Source organism: Engystomops pustulosus, chromosome 2 (genome assembly GCF_040894005.1).
Source record: "Engystomops pustulosus chromosome 2, aEngPut4.maternal, whole genome shotgun sequence".
NCBI classification, from domain to species: Eukaryota; Metazoa; Chordata; class Amphibia; order Anura; family Leptodactylidae; genus Engystomops; species Engystomops pustulosus.
In genome coordinates this window covers 241,909,044-241,933,694 of record NC_092412.1, presented here as the reverse complement: position 1 = coordinate 241,933,694, position 24,651 = coordinate 241,909,044, and the positions used below count along the sequence as shown (strand labels likewise).

The following is a 24,651-nucleotide window of genomic DNA, read 5'->3' as shown; positions in this document are numbered from 1 at the left end:
AACTTCGAGAATATAAGTGGAGTATATATAGGAATGGGACATGGGTCTTCTCCCTCGCAGTGTCTGCTCTATATATCCATACAACAAATGGAAGGTGACATGGGAGAGACCTTCTCTAGTCTGATATTTTTCCTAAACTTTTTTCAGACAGGGTTCAGCATTGTCCTGAGTTTTTCACCAGGCTTTAGAGGAAGAAAAAAAAAAAGAGATAAAGTAAAGTGTTTGACGTGGAGCCAGTACATGAGTCACTCACTTTACTGCAGCGATTAAAGGGGCCACGCTCTTCCCTCTCCGGCCGGGGAGCAGGGATGGTGCGTGGAGCCTTTGAAATGCGGTTATGAAAGCAGAGCGCTCCCCTTGAGGTCCGGCATTGTTCCCTTAGGTTGACTGGGTTTTGTTTTCTCAATAGACAAAGCCCAACTTGTAGAATCATCGAAACAGCCAGAAGCAGCGACCACATTGAGCAACCACAACCCCCCATGTAGTATAAAGACTAGGATTATCCATGACTTTGCTGAGACGGGAGTTCTCCTTTAAGTTTGAAACGTTAAAGGGGGTTGGACTATGTTTTATTGTTGATTTCCCCTATCCCAGGGACGTAACTTGAGAGGGTGCAGAGGTTGCGGCCGCACCCGGGCCCAAGAGGTTTAGGGGGCCCTTATGGTGTCACTTTCCCATATGAGAAGACTATTACTATAAACCATACATTATAGTCGGGGGCCTGGCACAGACTTTACACATCAGCTTCTAGTTACACCACTGCCCCATCCACAGGATAATAATCTGATTGGTGGAGATCAAGATGACCACCAGCGATCACAAGATCAGGAATCACCACTGTCACCAATGGATGGGGCACCAGGTGGAGCCTGTGTCCCTTCGCAACATTCAATACTATAGGAGCGCTGAAAAATACAGCTCACAGCATGTGATATGTAGGGCACATTTACAGTCTATAAGGGCGCCCGACATACCCCAGCCCGGTGTCTGCCAATTTCCCATCCTCCATTAGTGTAATATGGATCAGCAGGACTCACGTAAAGCCTGCTGCTCCCATAATCAGGATGACACTCCTGTTCTCATGATAGATGGAGGTCCCAGTAGTCGGATTGCTATCCCTTATTCAGTGGATGGGGATTATTATTTTATTATTATTTATTAATAGAGCACCATTAATTCCATGGTGCTATACAATCAGTAAGGGGTTAACATACATTACATTACATGCAGATAACAATCAAACTTATTACAACCTGTCATACACTATAAATGACTTATCCAAATGGTCAGAGCCAGGAGTCACATTGGAGTGGCTTAGTGTAGTCTACTTCTAGCTCCATCCATAGGGGCTTATTTACAAAGGGTCGCGGATCGCACTTTCGTCGGAGTGTCCGCCGTTTTCAGGGATTACACGGCTGTGACAGGTATTTGACCGGGGTTTGCGCTGGGATTGTGTCACACGGGAGTGGATTGTGGTGCAGCTGCGCAGATTTAATGCGGAAGAAATCGGGGGGGGGCGTCCTGTCGGACGATCCGAGTCATTCGGACTGAGCGCGGGATTTAAGATTCAAATTGTGCCCCAAGTCAATGCACTTACATGCACTAGGAAGGAGAAGGTGAAGTCCATCGGACCTGAGCAGGGAAGCGACACATACAGGATATCGGGCGCACGATCTTAGTGAATTGCGGCACAGGGTAGTATCATTGGGCAATGCATTTTCTGGGAACTCCAAGGAACAGGTAAGTTAAGTAAATGTGCCCCATTGTGTCAAGCAGCTGATTGGTGGAGGGGGCACCAGATATTGCACCCCTACCAATAAGTCTATCCATAGGATAGAACATTGATAGGTTATTAAAGGACATCCACCACCAGGATGAAGGATTGTAAACCAAGCACTGACAAACTGGTGTTTCCCCACTGCCAGGATCTGCTCTTCTTTTAGCTTCTTATGCCCTGTGTTTTTACAAACAAAATGCTTAGATCAGCAAAATCAGCAGCATAGATCCTGCCTGTAATACACAGGAATCATGCTACAGATGTGAACACAGCCTAAGGCTGAGGATAATAGACTGTATTCATTGTTATTTCTTCTGTTCCTCATTACATTCCCTCCTCTGATCCGCTTGTGGGCACAACCTGGTCATCCACATACGTCCCCCCCGGAGCTGAGCCGCTCCCTGTGCCTCCCCTGTTGTGCGTCTCCAGTCCCAGCAATGTCTACATCAATGTTGTCATTTCGGGATTTGTCAGCAGCACGGAAAACCTGGAAAATGTTTTTTTAGGAGCAGTGACATGAATCACAGCCTCACGGACGGGCTGATCACTGACCCGGGTACATTTCCGAATGGTTGCATTTATATCCAAAATATAAGGATTTGTGGTCAAAAATGAAAAAAATGGAACCAGTTAAGATTTGCATTCGTAGACAGTTTTTCGAGGATTGTGGTTTTTGCTACAGGACCACCAGGGGCACTAGGGGGTAGTGTCAGATCACCCCTGTCATAATTCTGCCATACTGACCAATATATAGGTGCAGAGGGGACAACTGCCCAAACTGGCTCTGGAATATGTGATCAGAAAAGAGATTCCGGAGAGGAGATACATTATACATCCAATCAAGTCATCCAAAATCAGATTCCGTACAGCAAATAGTTCTACGTTACCTCAATAGTATTAAGGTTAACCCCATAATCACCCTCAGACCCGTAATAAAAATCCCTTAAAGAGGTCAAAAGAATAACTGTATAATCCCTGAAACAACAGTGTATAGTTCTGTTACTCCTTGAGGAAATATGTGAATAAATAGACAAGTGGGCGTTTCTATTTACCTTGTGTATAGATGTACACATTTACAGGGGCTGTACCTAGTTAATTACAGGATAAGGGATAACTTTATGATGGTTGGGGGTCTGACTGCTGAGACCCAGGACAGTCACCCCCAACAGGGGTCTCCTCTCACATATTGATGGAGCTGCAGGTTGGGCAACTGTCCTGGCACTCAATTCATCAAGATAGGACTGCTGGAAACTGCTGAGCACAGCGCTCTCATTGGCAGCAAATGTTAGTTCAGGAGGCAATTTCTGTCAATCCCTTAGGATACACACACGACCTATCACTCCCATCACTATCATTAAGAATGGGACCACCAGTCTCTTGATCGATGGGGGCAGGAGTGGGTCAGAATATAGGCGGTTTGGGCAGTAGCCCGGGGCCCAAGTCTTCTAGGGGGCGCATGGCCACCCAAACTACCCACCAGAAGGACCTTAATCCATTAAATCCTTGCTCATCTGTTCCTGCTCTCAATGCACATATACACAAGAGCCATTTCAGGACCTTTCAAGGTCTTACAAGGGTCCTGAAATTGCAGATTAAAAGCAAAAGGGACACATCCTCCATTCCCCAAGAAGCTTTATTCTAGTACCAGATGTAGGAAGTGACTCCAGACTTGTAGGGCTATAATATTCATACAGCCCAGGGCCTATTGCGGTCTTAATCCACCCCAGAAAGGGGTCCCAGTGGTCACTTTTTACCCCTTATACTATGAATAGGAGATAACAATCCAGCTTGGTACAACCCCTTTAAATAAGGATTGGAATCTATTAAGGAATACTTTACTATAGCAAAGCTTCAGGTCATTATAACCTTTGTTTTACGTCTAGCCATGTCGCAGTGAGTGCGTTCCCATCCGCACAGGTATCATGTAAAATACATTATGGAAATCACATTACACACAAGCTAAAAATAAACAGCCCCTCTCTCAATGTCATTGTAATCTGCATATTTAGCACTATTACGGTCAGAAAACAAGGATGAGACGCAGCATCAGGGCGCCAATCACCATCCTGAAGACTATTTGTTCATAATAACATGTAAATTACTTTAAAAACCTGAAATTAAGTCAATAAAAAAACACCAGATTTATTTATTTCGGCATTTGTGACATTGGGAGAGGAAGTGAAGATACAATTTGTTCATTAATACAGGATGTAAGTCAGGTGTCCTTGAGTCAGGGGCTGCTCAGAATTCTCCCAAAAGATCAGACCACCAGAAATAAACCCAAACAAGTGGAATATTAGGAAACTTTTCAAGTCTCTTATATATTCGATTGAATTCAGTAAACTTCATAAGGAATTCTCCAAAAGGGGTGGATTGGTAGCTACAACATCCTACAAAAAGGAGGTCCTCCATTCCTGACATCATTTTTTGAGTTAGACCTATAGTCAGACCAAGCAGATCTCTTCTTTGGGGGCGCTAAATTCTTCTTCGCTTGGCCTCATATCATTGAGCCCAATCAGTATTATTTTAGTGAAGTTTCAAATTATGATAGGGTTGTCCTACTTGGATGGATTGTCCTCCACTTTGAACCATAAAAATGTCTATAAAACATATGTTGATGTGACATACTATAATCTTTCCACCCTGAAAAGAAGACCTTAAAAAGTTTCTAAAATAGATACAGGCAGTCCCCTACTTAAGAACACCCGACTTACAGACGACCCATAGTTACAGACGGACCCCTCTGCCCACTGTGAACTCTGGTGAAGCTCTCTGGATGTTACTATAGTCCCAGGCTGCAACGATCAGCTGAAAAGTGTCTGTAATAAAGTTTTATTGATAATCCTTGGTCCCATTACAGCAAAAATTTTGAAACACCAATTGTCACCGGGGCAAAAAAAATAAAAAATTTGTCTAGAACTTCAATTATAAAATATACAGTTTCGACTTACATACAAATTCAACTTAAGAACAAAACTATAGACCCTATCTTGTATGTAACCTGGGGACTGCATGTATTCCAGACCATCAACTAGAGGAACGAAGATCATAGTAGTTAGAGGACGTCAAATTGCCCAAGAACGTGATCTCTTTGCGTAATTGCTACATAGTAGAGGACAAGAAGAGATCTTGATTTACATAATGGTTAACAAAAAATGGTAGCTAGTGTACCACTATATGTTAACAAAAGTTGTTCTGTTTGCTGAAGGTCAACAAATTAAGGCTGTGTTCAGCTCAGCATCTTGTAGGTCCATTCGACTCCCTGATATGCGTGGAGCCCTTCCAACCCAACTCGAGTATAATGTTAGGGTAGAAGAGGATAAGAGTTGGATTTAAAGAATATCCACTCCTCAATATCTCAAGAAATGTTGCCCTCAGAGGTGTCTAGCAGTTACTTAATCCACTCATCTCATTCAGAGGTAATGCATACTTGGCCAGGCTGAGCGTGCGGGGAGCTCAGGAGAGACAACTGTTGACCAAACAAGTGTTTGTCCACCAGCTATGACCAGCTATGTGAAGTGTATGGAAATTCTTGGTCTATTACCATTATAGACTACCATGAACTTTATAAAACGAGGCCAATTGATAACTAGAAAATCTCTGGTGGGCCCATCTTCTGATACAATAAGTGCCACCGATCCCAGTAGAAGACAATCCCATTTAGATATCCTTAAGTCGTCATAAATTGGGGTTACCCGAGCACTAGAACACTTTGGTAGCCATTGGCTCATTGCAAAGGTTGTGCCACAAGTATGTAGGCAGCACATTGGACTCGTAGGATAATCTAGTCCCTTCCATTTCAGTATCAAATGATAAGACACTTCTCACGTTCTTCATCCTTGATCTTTCTTGGCTGTCAGATGGATACTGGGAAGATCTCAATTTCATAAACTATTCTTTCGGAATATAATTTTCAAGTTGGCAGAAATTTAAAGACCGCCCTCAAAGTGACTGGAGCACATTTAGCACCACACCCGTTCCTTACTGCACCCCCCCCCCTACTCTATCGTCTTAGAAGTACAAGACCCATCTTCTGATACAATAAGTGCCACCGATCCCAGTAGAAGACAATCCCATTTAGATATCCTTAAGTCGTCATAAATTGGGGTTAACCGAGCACTAGAACACTTTGGTAACCATTGGCTCATTGCTAAGGTTGTGCCACAAGTATGTAGGCAGCACATTGGACTCGTAGGATAATCTAGTCCCTTCCATTTCAGTATCAAATGATAAGAAACTTCTCACGTTCTTCATCCTTGATCTTTCTTGGCTGTCAGATGGATACCGGGAAGGAGATAGTTTAAGATCTCAATTTCGTAAGCGATTCTTTCTGAAAATAATTTTCAAGTTGGCAGAAATTTCAAGACCGCCCTCAAAGTGACGGGAGCACATTTAGCACCACACCTTTGAAGTACAAGAAAAGCCACCAAGACTTATTTCGATACATGATCACAACTCCTATATATGAAAGATACATCCAAGGGTCAAGAAAGGAAGAGAATGATGCGCGGCATGTTCAGAGTTAATCAGCTGTCGTGCCGCTTTACAAGACATAAGTGTGACCCTACATGGACACATCATAAGGGTCCAGGGGAGGCAAATGTAGTACAGCTGTCTTAGGAGACCTCAGGACATCCCAAGGAGGCAGTACAAACAAAATGCTTAAGAAAGACTAGGCTTTTTTATGAATTCCATGAATTCTAATGATTTACTGGGACGCAGGACAATGTGCACACTTGGCTAAGATAACAGATAACCAATCACTTCCAGTTTTATTAATTAAAACCCAGAAACCAAGTAAATTCTGGATTTGCTGACTGAGAGGAACCGCATAATAAAGCGTCGTTGATTGAATGATTGCCACTCTTCCTAATTACTGCAGGATTTTTCTTTGCGCTGTATATTAAGTATATCTCCAGACCAGGAGGTAACATGAACCGGTCAGATCACTGCGTTAATTTGCAAATTGACACAAATGACCATAAAGACTGTGACAAGATTTATTTAAAGCTTATGGTAACCAATTAACACATATAGAATTGTTTTTTTAATATATTACATTATTTATCCTGACTTACATCTTATATTATACTCCAGAGCTGCACTCACTATTCTGCTGGTGGTGCAGTCACTGTGTACATACATGACATTACTTATCCTGTACTGATCCTGAGTTACATCCTGTATTATACTCCAGAGCTGCACTCACTATTGTGCTGCTGGTGCAGTCACTGTGTACATACATGACATTACTTCACCTGTTCTGATCGTATAACTCCCTACTAATCGATTTTTCACTCACTAAACGCTCTCCTCCACCAGGCTAGTCTCTCAGTCCAAACGCTGCACAAATGCCTCCAGTCTGTGTAAATCACTGCTCTGGTTGCCCGTTTCCTTCCACATCCAGTTTAAAATAATCACCCTCATCCACAAAGCTCTGCACAGTGCAGCACCTCTTTACATTTCCGCTTCCATCTCAGTCTATCGCCCCCAACCCATGCTCTTCAATCTGCCAGCGATATTCAATTGATCTCTACCTTAATTTGAACCTCTCCCTCACATCTGCAGGACTTCTCCCGAGCTGCACCAATTCTCTGGAATGCCCTACCCCAGACTAATACCCGACCTCCAAAGATTCAAACCTATGCATGCATGAAATTTTAACACGCTTTACCAACCTATCCTGTATCCTCCTCCCACATGTTATTCAGCAAACACCAGATACCAAGCTCCTGGCTCTTCTGCAGTCACACTGACCTTGTATATAAGATGATGGCTGATGTCAGGTGCAAGCAGCAGAATTTTTATTTATTTTATTATTTTATTTTGTTCCCTTATGAAGAATGGCTGGATCATTATACAAGCTCTTAAACCTCTTGTGTCACCCCCTCATCCTCATAGACTGTAAGCTCTTGTGTCACCCCCTTATCCTCATAGACTGTAAGCTCTTGTGTCACCCCCTCATCCTCATAGACTGTAAGCTCTTGTGTCACCCCCTCATCCTCATAGACTGTAAGCTCGTGTCACCCCTTCATCCTCATAGATTGTAAGCTCTTGTATCACCCCCTCATCCTCATAGACTGTAAGCTCTTGTGTCACCCCCTCATCCTCATAGACTGTAAGCTCTTGTGTCACCACCTCATCCTCACAGACTGTAAGCTCTTGTGTCACCCCCTCATCCTCATAGACTGTAAGCTCTTGTGTCCCCCTCATCCTCATAGACTGTAAGATCTTGTGTCACCTCCTCATCCTCATAGACTGTAAGCTCTTGTGTCACCCCCTCATCCTCATAGACTGTAAGCTCTTGTGTCACCCCTCATCCTCATAGACTGTAAGCTCTTGTGTCACCCCCTCATCCTCATAGACTGTAAGCTCTTGCGAGCAGCCCCTCATCCTCATAGACTGTAAGCTCTTGTGTCACCTCCTCATCCTCATAGACTGTAAGCTCTTGTGTCACCCCCTCATCCTCATAGACTGTAAGCTCTTGTGTCACCCCCTCATCCTCATAGACTGTAATCTCTTGTGTCACCCCCTCATCCTCATAGACTGTAAGCTCTTGTGTCACCCCTCATCCTCATAGACTGTAAGCTCTTGTGTCACCCCCTCATCCTCATAGACTGTAAGCTCTTGTGTCACCACCTCATCCTCACAGACTGTAAGCTCTTGTGTCACCCCCTCATCCTCATAGACTGTAAGCTCTTGCGAGCAGCCCCTCATCCTCATAGACTGTAAGCTCTTGCGAGCAGGGCCCTCACTCCTATTGTTTCATATGACTGTTTTGTACTGTTTTGTAATGTCTTATTTTATTTATATATGTCCCATATGAATTTTATAGGTCTGTGGAATATGATGGCGCTATATAAATAAAGATAATTATTCTTCAAAATGGCCTCTTGTCATCTGTAATACTTATATGGATCGGTTTACGGTAAACGGGCCACACTTTGATAAGACTTTGAAACTCTTACTGATTTATGAGACTGTTGGCCAATCCTACTCCCAACCCTATATCCATTGATCGAGCCTTGTATGGATTTGGGGCGAGGCAATGCCATAAAAGTGGTTGAGTTGTGTAAGTGACTCTAATAAAACTGCACTTCCAATTATCTCTACGTGTCTGCTCCATGTTCTTAAATGACTATAGCTGACAGCTTGTCCTGATGCCTTCGGGAAGGCTCCCCCGCCACCCTCCAACCATGTGAGCACACTGCATTTTTCAGATGTTTCCCCATCCCAAGGAAGCTTTTTGGAAAATCCTAAAAGGTTATATATACCCTTCATATATATAGACACGACTGTGGGTATGGGTAGAAGTGGGACTATATATAAATGTCAGTATATCAGCATGAGAGCAGCGTGGCATTTGGCGTTCTGACATGCCTGGCGAGGACGGGATGCCACAGTACACAAGTGATATTCTATAATGATATCCAATATGTACTAAACCCAGAGGAACCAGGAACGCGATTACTGGAGATGGGATTCTCACTTGTGGTTGGAAAATAATAAAAAATAAGTTTACGCTAAGAAAAGATGGAGCTTTTATAAGAAAGAATAAATCCTTTCATTTACGTGTGACCCGGATAGTATCGGCGTTGGTAAAGCGGCCATACTGTCCATCTTATCCAAGGTATGGATCCCTCTCTATTCATAAATCCACCTGATATTTATCAATCCATCTATGTAACATCTACAGCGGATGCTCCAATAGGAGTCTTTGAAACAAATCCCTACTTTTCAACCCCAGAAACGGAAAAACAGTCCCTTTTATAGCCCGTGGGGTTAACTGGGTTCTGTTTCCAACATATAATGGTTCTGTCCCCGGTTTGCTTTCCATTTTTGTGTTCTGACCAAGATATTAACTAAGGCTACATTCACACTGCCGTTGCCCACCCGTACCGTACCGGGGAGAGGAGGAGGAGGTGAGCACAGCTCACCCCCGCCCCTCTCCATAGGGATACATGGCGCACGGTGCCGTATTACGGGTAAAGATAGGACAGGTCCTATCTTTTTCCCGGGTGCAGAGCACGTGTGCTGCACCGTACCGCTCCCGTAGGGCGCCGTGCGCCCATTGCCGTCTGTGGAGGACGTATATCGGCCGTATATACGTCCTCCATACGGTAGTGTGAATGTAGCCTAAGATGTTCTTGAACGGGTCTACATCAGATACAACATTGCTTGCCGAAAATCTGACACAACTCGAATGACGCTAAAGCGGTGCAAAACAACGCAAATACGGATGGTCGGAGAACACTAGGACCAAAAACATATGAAAATCTTACAATTTCCACTGATCAAGCACATCTGATTTTACATGTATTTATAGACAACTCCTCTAAGACTAATCAATACCAAGTTCTTAGTTAGTAGCGGTTTATATCATATCTGTTCACTTCATATCCATCTATCTTTCATCTCTCTGTCATATGTTTTACTCTCATCTCTCAGTCATATCTATCTATGTCATATCCATCTCTCCCAGAGGTCTGTTGTATCCCCATTGCACCAGAAAAGACCACAGCTGCCAGTCACGCATGCGCTGGCTGCTTGGTTCATCTTTATGGTGGTGACGGAGATAGCTCCATAGAGATGAACGTAGCATGCGGAACTGACTACTTCGGTCATTTTGGGTGCAATGGGGGGTGTACAACGAACCCCTGTTCTCATGATCACTGAGACCCCCACCGTTTAGTGATAGCCCTATGGATAGGGCCTAACTTGCTAGACAACCCCATTAAGTTTTTTTGACTTATTACTCATTGCAATATAATATATATACACACACACACACAAACTTTTTATTATTTTTTTTAGCATTTTTATATATAATAAAATTAGAATTCTTATCCCACAGTTGAGCGCCAAATGGTATTTTTTGAGTGAATCTACACTCGAGACATTTCGGCAAATGGGGTCACCAGCGGTTGCCCCGAGGAAAACCTCACAAAGCAAAAGTAATTGATTGTGGCCAACACCACCACACAAGACGAGCAGCCACCTATAACTATCTATTAAATATAATTATAACAATACCACACTATGGGGGTCATTTACTAAGGGCCCGATTCGTGTTTTCCCGACGTGTTACCCGAATATTTCCGATTTGTGCCGATTTTCCCTGAATTGCCCCGGGATTTTGGAGCACACGATCGGATTGTGGCGCATGGCGCAACGGAAATCGGGGGGCGTGGCCGAACGAAAACCCGACATATTCGGAAAAACCGCCGCATTTAAAAACCGAAAATGTGTCGCTTTGGAAGCTCTTACCTTCACCTGGTCCAGCTCGGTGTATTCCGGCGCGTTCAGATGATTTTCAGCGCAGCAGCGCCACCTGGTGGACGGCGGAGGAACTACCTTCATAAATCCCGTCCGGACCCGAATCCTGTGCAGAGAAGGCGCCGCTGGATCGCGAATGGGCCGGGTAAGTAAATCTGCCCCTATATCTGCACTATTCCTCTCTACATACATTTTTGCTTCTATGACTCTATACATCATAAAACTAAAAGTGATGATATCTGAAGCAAAACAGAAACTGAAAAATATTTCCATTCCGCCAATAAACACATTTTTACACATTTATATTGAGCTGTATTGCACTTTACTGTATTACATTATCTTCCTCTGTTATTTTTTTTAATTCTAGCAATAAAATAATAAATTACCGGTACTTGTATCTTAAAAGCCACAAAAAAAATGAAAGCAAAAATGTCTGTGACAATATACTGAGGACTATTAATTAAGTTTATTCAAAATGACTCAACCGGATGATAACTACTTGTGCACCCATAATGATCATCTAGTTCAATGTTTTTGTACTTGTTTTTGAAATTTTTTTTGGAAAGCCCCACTTTGTATATGGAATAAATAAATAGAAGAATAATTTGATCAGCACTTGATTAGTTCTGCCTCTACATATACAGGCGGTCCCCTACTTAAGGACACCAGACTTAAAGATGACCCATAGTTACAGACGGACCCCTCTGCCCCCTGTTACCTCTGGTGAAGTCTCTGGATGTTACTATAGTCCCAGACTGCAATGATCAGCTGTAAGGTGTCTGTAATGAAGCTTTATGGATAATCATTGGTCTAATTACAGCAAAAAATTTGAAACTCCAATTGTCACTGGGGTAAAAAAATTTTTGCCTGGATCTACAATTATAAAATATACAGTTTCGACTTGCATACAAATTCAACTTAAGAACAAACCTATGGACCCTATCTTGTACGTAACCCGGGGACTGCCTGTAATGTTACAGTAGATGTTATAAAGTACACCAATACTGTAACATTCTCTTCTCACCGCTCAAATCCTGAGCGAGAGGACAGGACCTTCCCAGCCGGGGATCAGTGAGAAAACACGAAATGTCATAGACATGTTCTATAGTGTCCAAGGAAACACACAGTCCCATTGAGTGCCCTAAAAAGAGACAATACAAAGCACCGGCCCAATCATTCATTCATCCTCTTGTTCAGAGGCTCAACCAGGGGGAAGGATTCTGGGAATTGTGAGCAAACACCACTAAACATAAGCGACAAGCCTCACAATGACTTCCCTGAGACCTTTCCAGGGCCAAAAGATTAACGAGAACTAAAAAGCAGAGCAGGAAATGTATATATCATCCCCTCCGAAAGTTTTAATTTAACCTCGCTGTAATTTAACTCATTGAAAATGTATTTGTGATCATGTAAAACCAGAAAAAAATAATAAAAAATAAAAAAATTTTAAAACTAATGAGAATCCCAAAACTTAATATCACATCAGAAAATGATATTTATTGTAATCATTTATTGTTTAATTATATAAAATGTAAAACCATAAAAAATAATAAAATACATTTTTTTTTAAAGCCAATTTAAGTCCCAAAACTTAATATCACATCAGAAAGAGATATTACATTTATGTATTTTTTTTAAAAATTCAACTTTGATTTAATTTAAAATGATTTCAAATGTATTTCTTATAATTTATTGTTTAATTACGGTATATAAAACTAAAAAGCCAACAGAAAAAGCAAAAAAAAAAAAAAAAATCTTTCAAAAAACTAAAGAAGGTCCTTCAACTTCTCATCCTCTCAGAATATGATAAAACATTTCTGTATTTTTATTTTAAATTAAAACTTTGTTGGAATTTTAATTAGTTAAAAAGCAATAAATGATCACAAATGCAGAACTATACGAATATAAAACCAATGGAAGTCCAATATATAAAGGAAAATGGAAAAAAAAAAATTCAACTAATGCTAGTCCCAAAATTTCATATTTTTGTTATTTTAAATGTGATTTTTAGTTTCCTTTTACTTTGTGATTGCTTTTCTATTAATGTTTAAAATTTCAGGGTGGATTGGGAAGGAATGGGGGGGGGGGATAGGAGGAGGGGTAAACTAATTGTAATTAATGAAGATAATATGTGAAAATTTAAGAATCTGAAAACTTTTTATTTTTGAAAAAAAAATTTGTAATGGTATGGATTATTAATATATGCATTTTCAATAAAATACAAATGTTTAAAATCTATGTGACAATACAAATAATTATTGAACAATATTCTCTTAAAATAAATAAGAGTATAAATTGATAATATAACACATACAGGCAGTACACGAGTTACGTACAAGATAGGGTCCGGAGGTTTGTTCTTAAGTTGAATTTGTATGTAAGTCGAAACTGTATATTTTATAATTGTAGATCCAGACAAAAAAAATTTTTGGTCCCAGTGACAATTGGAGTTTAAACATTTTCTGCTGTAATGGGACCAAGGATTATCAATAAAACTTCATTACAGACACCTTACAGCTGATCATTGCAGCCTGGGACTATAGTAACATCCAGAGAGGTCACCAGAGGACAGAGGGGTCTGTCTGTAACTATGGGTTGTCTGTAAGTCGGATGTCCTTAAGTAGGGGACCGCCTGTAATTACCATAAGTAGTATATATTTTTTATAATGATCTCTAATATAAAATATTAATCAAACCAAATATTTCAGCAACTTTTGATTTTTTTTAAAATAACTTTCTTACTTTAGATTTTTATTGCTTTTAAAATTTTTATATGACTTTTCTATTAGTGGGTTAAATCTAGATTTTAATTTTTTTTTTTTAATATGATTTTTTTTTTCTTTTTTTTTTTTTTAACAAATATTCATGTAACTATTAAAGCCATCACATGAGTACAGTATGGGGTGGGGAGGGGTCGGGGAGGGTGTGGACATCACAAAAATGTTGTAATTAACATAATAAAATGTGCAACTACTACAGAAAGGCAGCAGGACATAATGAGGATGACAGGAGTTTTTGAATGGGATGACAGACAGGGAATCCTGGAAAATCCCTGCCCCCATGATCAGCAGTAACTTCTGAGATCTCCAATTAGAAGAAGCTCCAGAAACTTTTTACATACGGTGAGGGACGCGAGCAGCTGCTCTCATGTGCTAAACTTTTATAACCTGCAGAATTTTGGCTGAGTGGCAGGTGGGAAACCAGAGAAATTTCAAGAATTTCTTTTTATATACATTTTCACATGGAAAAAAAAACCTTTTTTTAACACAAAAACATTGTTACCTTGGCAAGCTGATTTATAAAAACTTTTTAAAAAGTTGCAACCAATTTTGTTTTTTTTTAATCTCACTCCAGTAAGGAGGGAATTACATTGAGCAAAAGACTGGTGTGTGAATAAGACCTTAAAGAGGTTTTTCCACCCGGATAGGGCCTAACTTGCTGATCGGTGGGGGTCTCAGTGATGAGACACCCACATATTACGAGAATGGGGGGTCCTACGGGGTCCAAAGCACCTCCATTAGACCCCACTTCACTGATGCCAACGCATGTCCGTTCTGCTCCAGTCTTCTCAGTAAGCGACGAGGCTTCCGACGGATGTACATCAGACCCCCAGTTGTCGTGATCTGTGGGGGTCCCAGCACGGAGACCCCTGCCGATCAGCAAGTTAGGCCCTATCCTGTGCGTCATTGTCCAAATCCACCGTAGCACTTGCAGCTCATAAATATATTTTTTAAACATCATTTTTAGGAAAAGGAGACCATAAAAACTATTACAAGGCCAGATCCTGCATAATGAGTGATACTGCTTTATAACGTATGAATCATACAGTAGTTTCCTTTAAGGGGAGGGATATGTGTGATTTCCAACATACCCCTTATCCAATATTCCCCATCTTTATCATTTATTTCCATTACCTTATTTCTGAGATATTCCTATTTTAATCTGTATGCTAATGAGGTATTGGTGCACCTTGGGTGTGACCTCAGCACCCAGATCACTGCTTGTCCCGACTGAATCACATCCCCCGTCACCCAGTGCTTCACACAAGATAAATCTGCTGCTTATTGCACCGAGAGGGTGGTGGTCTAGATAGGTGTTCTGGGCGCTAAGGAAACACCCGGGTTCACCAACTGCTTAATTAGCATATGAATTAAAATGGGAATTTCTTGTAAATGGTATTTTTTTTTAATTAATCAGAGTGAATTTCTCAACAACATGCCGCCAGAAGATCACAATACTTGGGGGGTGGTGCTAGACCTCCTTTAAGTGTCTATATTTGCAACACAACAGAGATCTATGAAGAGTCTGTTGTCTGTTTATAATGAATAACATAAGAGGGGGTCTCTCAGAGAGTACTTAAAATGAGGAATGTCAGGAGTATGAGTAAAAAGTGTTTTTAAGGCACATTTAAAACTGGGAATGCTGGGAATCAACCTGTTTGCCGGGGGTAGCACATTCCGGAGAACAGGTGCAGCTGGAGAAGCCTCTTCCAGACTGAGATTGAAGTTTTACATTATAGAGGATATTAAACTTAGATCATTAGCAGAAAGGAATTTTCTCTCCAAGTGACAGGCATCCAGTGTGGTGGTGGGACAGAAACTCAGAAGAGACTGGAGTTTAGTAAAAATTATTTGTGATAAGTTACAATAATAACCATCAGGATGAATCAGAGGAACAGAGAATTTTTGCTGTTCCCACAATAACAAGAGGGCACATTCCTGAGATGTTTTGGAGGAGCAGGTGGCAGAGTGTGCAAGTGATTACACATAATCCCGGGTCCGGGGGGCTGTGACTACTAACTTACTTGTGTATAAGGGAATAACTGGGTGGTACAGTTACAGTTTGGGGAGTTTTGTGGCAAACCCATCGCCTGACACTTAAATATCAAATCACACGTAATGACAGGTGAATGGCGCAGACGGAGGAATAATGGCGGCCAGACAGGTTTCTATTCCCAACGAAAATGCGGGGGGTCTTATAGTTTATCTATACGTCTGCTGTGGGTGTAACTCCAAGAAATATCCCTCTTATTGGTCCACATATAACATAACATCAATTACACTTTACATAAATGTGAATATGGACGGAGCTGCAGCTTGTGTGAAACTTAATATTGTGTGGCCTTTGATACATTGGAGCTCATTTGCTAAGGGTCCGCTGTCCGTACTATTGTCGGAATACCCGACGATTTTTGATGTGCGCCGCATTTAGACGGGGTTTTTGGCGCACATGATCGGATTTTGGTGCATTGGCGCCATCTTTCATGTGACACAAATTGGGGAACGGATTCGGACAACGAGCAGGATTTAACATTTAAATAGTGTTGCAATACCAAGCACTTTCATACACCGGGAAGAAGAAGGTGAACTCCGGCGGACCTGAGCGGGGAAGCGACAGATGCAGGAAATCGTGCGCACGAGCTTCGTGAATTGAGCCACAACGCAAGATCATCGGACAGTCCGTATCGGGAATAGCGCGCAGGATGGGTAAGTAAATGTGCCCCACTGTGTGAGGTTTAAATTTCCGTTTATCTGTGTTTTTCTCTGATGTTTTCATTTCTACCATTGTTGGGAGTGTATTAGGAGTGTGTTATCAATCACTTTTTAATCAGATTTATTTGTGTTGTGAAATGTGGAAAAAGTGGCGATTTGGTCACATGGGCGCAATTTTCTGTAACAGGGTTAACGGCTGGGAATAACCGTTTTACATTATGACATAGCGGGCATTTTTGGATGCGGAGATACCTGACATGTTCATGTTTGTTTAGAATAATTACTTTATTTATATAGAGCACACGTATTACGCAGCGCTGCACAGATCTCTCCAAATCAGTCATTGTCCCTATGGGGCTCCCAATATAATCAACCTACCAGTATGTTTTAGAGTGTGAGAGGAAACCGGAGGACCCAATGGAAGCCCACAGAAACACAAAGAAAACATACAAACTGGTCCCCAGCGCCACAAGGCTATAGTGCTAACCACTGAGCCACCGTGCTGCTCCAACTTTTATTTGTGTTCTTGAGTAAAGGGGCTGATTTGAACTTTTATTTATGTTGTTAAGATGTTAAAGATGGGAATTATAGCCACTTCATCACTTCGCTATATTAAAAGTTGTATTTACCATGTCCGTAGGTTGACATGCAATGTAAATGTACGTGGGTTCCATTGGAACACATGCGATCAGAGGGTGTCGTTACAATGTACCAGGATGTGTTAGGAAACATCTAGAATGGTATCTTACCAGTTATTAATTTACATACATTATACAGGCGGATAACAAGAGAACTTCTACATCACACAGATATCAGTTCTAAGCCTGGAGAGGTTCTATGTGGATGGAGGAGAAGATTTTGTTACAATGTAACTTCCTCCTTAGGTATCTCAGTTATTATCATGTTGGTGTGTGCCCCCCTCTGTACATGGGAACAGGGATGAATGTGGAGCTCCAGGGGCAGCCACCTGTCCCCCACCAGTGTCGGGCTCCTTTCTTAGCCAGGGTCTGACAGCCCCCGACAAGACATCTGTTTGCAAATAGTAGCTATAAAAACACCAGCGCCCCCCTACTATCCCCAAAAATGTCTAACTAATTCAAAGGAATTTAAACCATCTCAAACTCCGGGCATCTGAGGAGGAACAGGATAACCGAGTGACTGGGGCGGCCACAGGAGAAAATCTCATGTCTGATTTTGGCTTCCTGTTCAAATAATTTATTTTTGCCCAAATGTTGATAGGATTCTAATTCCTCGCACTTAGTTCATAGCATGAAAGTACAGGATATGTGTCCCCTATATACACAGATGTAGCAGAGCTCACCTTGTACCACTATGTCTGACTGCAGGTCCCTTGCTCCAGACACCAAGTGATCGCTATCCCCAGTGGGGGATGTAAATGATGTTGATTAGCCTCTCCATGCTGCAGCTTCACAGGCTGTTACACTGTGCAGGAGCACTTCCCCCTTCCATGTTGTGCTAAAACCTCCGACTGCCATAAAATTTAGAAGAAAAAGTAGTTGGAGGAGCAGAAGTGCTCTGAGTGACTGCTGCAGTGTTCAAACAGCATCTTGCTACAACTTTTACTCAGAGGGGAGAGGCTATACAGAAGCTCAATGCAGAGAGCACAGCAGTGTTAGGACACAGCAGTTCCTTAAACTTTTACATGGTCATAAGAAATGAAAGATCCCTAGAGAGGAGAATGGCAGCACTATGTTAGTTGGACATAAACACTTGTAAGTACCATATATTTTAATAGAACAGGGGTCTAGAAATGGTGACTAGGGTTTCTGTTTTAATTGTTGTACCTGACAAAGGGTAGTTAAGGATAGTGCGGCATAATAGTGCGGCCTATAGTGCGGCCTACAGTATGGCATACGATTCCGATGCCCCTTATATAAAGGTATAATAGAAGATTCCTATATCCTCAGACCTTCCCGTCTGACCTGGTTTGTCACTGATCCATAGACTACCGCTGCTTATAAACAAATGGCGTTACTCCGGGGTCTCCGCAGCGCGCACCCTCCCCTGTCACATACTTACCTCCAGTGTCGTAGCAGACAAACCACATGTGAGACGCTCGGCATTCCACATTCCTCAAATGATTAACATAGGAAAGGTGACAATGGGACAATGGCAGGGGCCGCAGTTGTTCTGCCACGGCTGTATGTTCGGGGTATGACATGTGTGGTGTCTGCGACAACCTGCGGATAATTACTGGGATCTGGATCATTCCACACATTGGAATCTTGCAGACGGCGTTAAGCTGGGGACGAGGGGGAGGGGGGGACGGGGTCACATTTCCAAACAGCATATTTAGGATCACACATAACAGAGTGATAAAACTGCAGCCAACTGTATGGAGAGATGATAGGAGAGATCGCTGCTGCTTCGCGGGGTTGATTATGCATTAATACAGAGAGCTTTAGCTGTGTTTACAATCTGAAAAGAGTTTGTATGTTCTCTCTGTGTGTGAATGGGTTTCCTCCGGGTCCTCCGGTTTCCTCCCACACTCCAAAACATACTGGTAGGATGATTAGATTGTGAGCCCCATTGGGGACAGGGACTGATGTGACAAGTTCTGTGCAGCGCTGCGTAATCTGTGTGCACTATATAAATAAAGGAATTATTATTATTATGGCGTTTACGTAAACGCAGCCTGCGTGTAAGGCTACATGGACACAAAGGTTTCCGTACACATGATTTCCGCTTTATTAAATGATGGCAAACTGACTCATTTCAATGGGGCCCTTTGCAGGAACATGTATTACACGGATCTGCATGGAGGTTGTAGGAAACCAAAAACGGGTCCTTTTCCTGTCTGTATTTGAGTCTGATGCCTTCCAAAAAAAAAATTCTTTGGGCACATGATAAATACGACACCATAGGGTTTTCACACTGACCGGCAAAAGAACGCACATTCTCTAAGGCCGCGTTCACACACTGTGCTTGCATTGCACTTAGGATGCGTTTTAACATTGTGTTAACATACGGTTTGCGTTTATCTTAAATCGCATTTACAAAGACACAAAGGTAACCCAATGCAAATGCAATGTAAACTGAACATTAACACATTGTAAAAACCCCAGCATTGTGTTTACATTGTGTTAACAACAAGTTAACAAATGCAACATGTGAACAGCACCTTAGGGCACGTACACTCTTGGCGTTTCAGTCCCGTTTCTATCATGTTTTGAAACTCATTGGGAAAAACGCATCAGTTTTGGAGAAAACATGTGATTTTATAGGATGTTTTTTCCCTTTCATGCTTTTTGAATGCATTTTAAAATGCTAAAAAAAAAAAACGCCAAGTGTTAACGTGGCCTAGGAAATGCAGTTCAGACCTGTGGTTGGAGGAGCTATTCCTGGACACAGATGCATTCAGACCAAAAGGCTTGCATTCAAGAACATGCAATATGTCTTTAGCCAGCTAAGACAAAGAATTATCCTATCTTACGGCCCTTTCACGCTGTCGCGGTGGATTCGTGAATCACAGACTTTGCAGTGCCCTGTTTTGGGCTGTGGTCTCATGCAGCGTTTGAATTGGATTTATGCTAAACTCAATGATAACGTGATGTAAACGCAATGTTAAGATATAGTAAATGCAGGCCTCAAATTCGGACCACAGTGCAGGGGATGGGAGTCATTGCATCATTCTTTGCCACTTAGAGGGAACCTGTCATCAGCAATTGGCCTAATAAACTATTACCAGTATGTTGTTAACCAGCTGAACACCTTCTCGATCAGGTTTCTTTCAAGGCCCAGATTGATGACCTCACCCAGAAAATCAACTTTGAAGTCAGATATTAACGGATTGTATAAAGTCATGGAGGTGGATACATTAACACTAAAGTCAAGCTCTTCCCACATCTGAACACTTCCTTCTCACATCATTCTCCAGGACTATTAATTACAGTGAAGGGGTTATTCTGAGGTAGGGAGAGCTTGACTTCAGTGTTAAACTCTCCGCCTCCTTGACTTCATAAAAGCTATTTACACCTCACTTCAAAGATGATTTGCTTGATGACGCCACCACTCTTGGCCATGAAAGAAACATGGTTTAGAAGCTGCTCAGCTGCTTGACAACATACTGGTAGCGGTTTATTTGACCAGTTTCTGATAACTGGTTCCCTTTAACTCACCATAACATTTTGGTGCTACTGTTCTGTGGGGAAGCAGGGACTCCTTATAACATATATAATGATGAGTCTCATCCTGGACACTATGGTCAGGCTGTGAAACAGTACACTGACTCCTGAACTGTCCATCGCAGTGTGAAACTGCACTTATGCAATAGAAAAGCCGAGTCGTTGCCATGCAGAAACTGATGTCACTTTGGCAAAAAAGGAAAATCATCATTACATGATATCAGCAAGTGCACAGCGATAATTCTGTAAGAAATATTAATAATTCTCCCCAAATTGGGTCCATAAGTTTGCATGGCATTGTCTGTGTCTGGATAGCAGACAAGTGCAGTATTGTGTCATTGTATGAGGCTTGTTTCCTGTGACGTCGATCATTTCGTTACAATGTATCGGGCTGTGACCATGTGAGTCGGCTTAAGGTTTATCGCTAGTCCCAGGGGAGGGAGGGGGCAACTGTGGAAAAAGTGAGTTTACTGGAAGAGCACTAAATATCCGGAGCTACAGACAAATGTGTGATGCTGCAGCAGCTTGGCATAAAGAGATGTGCCAAGCTAAGCTGACGCTGGCGGCTCTGGGCAGCGTTCCCTACAAAGACTCTTGGAGACTGCAATTCTACAGAAATAACAGAGTTTCAGGAGCCCATCGCAATAGAATCTAATTCACCCGATGCTAAAACCAAGACGGAGCTTTATCACCCAAGTAATAAATCAGGACAAGCGTCAATAAAGAAGCCAGCACTTAATATAATGGACAGTCGGGGCATTTAACCCCTTCTCTGCTGTTTGCTATATCTCCTATATCGGCCTCCGGGTGAGCCCGGACGTCCTGTGAATTATAGATATGAAATGGTGAACCACAGAGTCAGGGATGGGACTCCAAGCATCATAGTGATATATGATACCAGGAGTCCCTGCTTCCCTGCTATAATCAGGACATACAGTGCTACATACTGGAAACAGGGACTTCTTGTATCATATATCACCATACACATCACATCACCAGTTCTCTGCACTCTGGTCAGTCCAGCAAAAAGGACACTGCCCATGATTCAAGGACCACGGACGTCTGTTTTAGCTATATGATCCCGGAGTAATCACGCTCTAAAATAAGTACCAAATGATGGCCACATTACCCTGACCTAGGCTGGCTGAAGACATCTGTGTAAGTTAGTCCGATTCCACTTACTAAACATATATCACAGCATAGGAGTCCTTGCATCATACAGAAATATGATGCATGGACTCCTTACCTTCAGGCCAAACTGCGGCTCTGAAGCTGTATTAACTTTTACAGGCACTGCAGTTCAGCCAGCAGACAGGGAGTCCTTGCATCATATTTCCATATGATCCAAAGACTCTCGTCCTGTACAATATGTGTAGTCCGTGACATTGGACCAACATACCGGGTGTTCAGTTTGTTAGATGCAGTTTTTGATGTATAAACCAGGAGTGGAGTAAAAATAAGAGTAGTAAAAGCTTCTCTCAAAGATATGTAGTTACCCAGAATTATCCAGCCCTGCTTTTGGCTTAAAAAAGCGGCATCTGAAAACCTGAATGTGTGAACGTATTCTTAACTTGCATTGTTGAAGAATCTGCAGTGACAACTTCTGCTAGTGGCAATGAGGCCATCAACAACTTCAATCTCAGGAAGATACAATACATATTTGATATCCTACATGATACCACTAGGCAGCCTCCCTTTCACAACGCCACAGGGCAGCCTCCCTTTCACAACGCCACCGGGCAGCCTCTACTATACAATGCCACCGGGCAGCCTCTACTATACAATGCCACCGGGCAGCCTCTACTATACAATGCCACCGGGCAGCCTCTACTATACAATGCCACCGGGCAGCCTCTACTATACAATGCCACCGGGCAGCCTCTACTATACAATGCCACGGGGCAGCCTCCCTTACACAATGCCACCGGGCAGCCTCTCCTATACAATGCCACCAGGCAGCCTCCCTTACACAATGCCACCAGGCAGCCTCTACTATACAATGCCACCGGGCAGCCTCTACTATACAATGCCACCGGGCAGCCTCTACTATACAATGCCACCGGGCAGCCTCTACTATACAATGCCACCGGGCAGCCTCTACTATACAATGCCACCGGGCAGCCTCTACTATACAATGCCACCGGGCAGCCTCTACTATACAATGCCACCGGGCAGCCTCTCCTATACAATGCCACCGGGCAGCCTCTCCTATACAATGCCACCGGGCAGCCTCTCCTATACAATGCCACCGGGCAGCCTCTCCTATACAATGCCACCGGGCAGCCTCTCCTATACAATGCCACCGGGCAGCCTCTCCTATACAATGCCACCGGGCAGCCTCTCCTACAGGATCACTTTTGCCAGATTTGTTGCAGAAACTATTTATCTGAATCCAAGCACCTACTGCACAAATCCTCCCACACCGATGTATAGAACTGCATTTCATTGGCAGCAAATCTGTAATATAGTAATATACAAGCAGCAGGTACATAGTGACTGCAGATTATTCCACTGTAACAACACATCATCATTCCTAACCATAAGAACCACAAACTACTGTGACTCTTACAGTAAATGACTTACACCCAACTATCACACCCTGGCACCTAGTAATGGGACGGGGCTTACTTTTAACCCTATACTGGATTTACAATATCTACAACACCTGATCTTATAAGATAACTGGGCACAGAAGAGCTGGACAAACACAAATATACAGTGTGAGTTTCCCCACAGTCTGGAGCAATGTCCCCATCCTGCCATCCTCTGCCGGTCACTAAAAAATTGGTTTATATTTTCACTTATTGAATGAACAAGAAGAATGAACAAGTTTATAATAAAAATACTTTATAACATATTAATTCCCCCCTGTTCGGTAATACAATGTACATTTGTCTATATTGTACCGGGTGCAAAACTCCAAATAATCTTAAGTCAACTGCAATGATAATAAAACTGCACGTATTATTAACCCCTGCCCTGCCGGCCATGTATACTGACACCACACAAGGACACTTGTGGACAAGTCAGCAGAATACAATAGGATGGAGGATTGTGATGATACAATGTTTCCATATTCCAAGGTGATACAATGTTGCAAACAGCAAACCACGTGATCCTTGGATTTTTGGAGGTCCCTAGCAGCAGCCTCCCAGCTAGGACAAAGCTAGAAACACAAAGACCAGAGACCCCCAGACAACTCAGGAGCACAAAGTGAAAGAGACCCTGCAAAAGAGAGAGGGAAACCCCAGAAACTTACTGCAAAGAGCAACAAAGTGTCCCAGAAATATCAGCCAGAGCGGGAGCCACATCCTGCAGAGAGGAACAAGTGAGGAGCCGAGGGCTGAGATCCGGAGAGCAGACACCACTGAGAGGCAATGACACCCTCACACTGCTGCTGCGGCTTCTAACGGGAGCTCTGAGCATCTGCACACACTGCGGCTCCGCAGCGCCCCCTACAGCCCGCCGTGCGCATGTGCGCAGCACTCACAGCGAGAGGAGTGGACAAGCTCCGACTCCAGCTCTGCACAAGATTTCATTTATTTTCCTTCTCACTCGAATTTGAAGAATTCATTTGACAGATTTCAGATTCATTAATCCCCACAATGCAATATGAGAATTAACCCCTTAAGTACGCAGGGTATTTTTGCTAATTTCTCGCTCTCCACCTTCAAAAATTCATAACTTTTTCATTTTTACGTGTACAGAGCTGTGTGAGGGCTTACTTTGTGCATAACACATTTTACTTCTCTGTCACATTATTTATTATTCCATGCCGTGTATTGGGAAGCTGGAAAAAAATTCCAAATGTGGCAAAATGTGGAAAAATCACATTCACGTCACGTTCTTGTGGGCTCAGTTTTTACGCCTTTCACTGTGCGCTCCAAATAACACTTCTACTTTATTCTTTGGTTCGGTGCGATCGCAGTGATACCAAATTTATACAGGTTTTATTGCGTTT

At 42.5% G+C, this 24,651-nt stretch overlaps 1 protein-coding gene across 1 annotated transcript in view; it reads right to left on the bottom strand.

The window, feature by feature from the left end:
• Positions 1-24,150, bottom strand: part of JAM2 (junctional adhesion molecule 2) — a 71,225-nt gene extending 47,075 nt beyond the window's left edge. Inside the window, exon 1 of the mRNA XM_072138591.1 lies at positions 23,950-24,150. Within this exon, the coding sequence (XP_071994692.1) occupies positions 23,950-24,001 (52 nt within the window). The 5' untranslated portion in view covers positions 24,002-24,150. The remainder of the gene's footprint in view (positions 1-23,949) is intronic.
• Between the last annotated feature and the right edge of the window lie 501 nt (positions 24,151-24,651).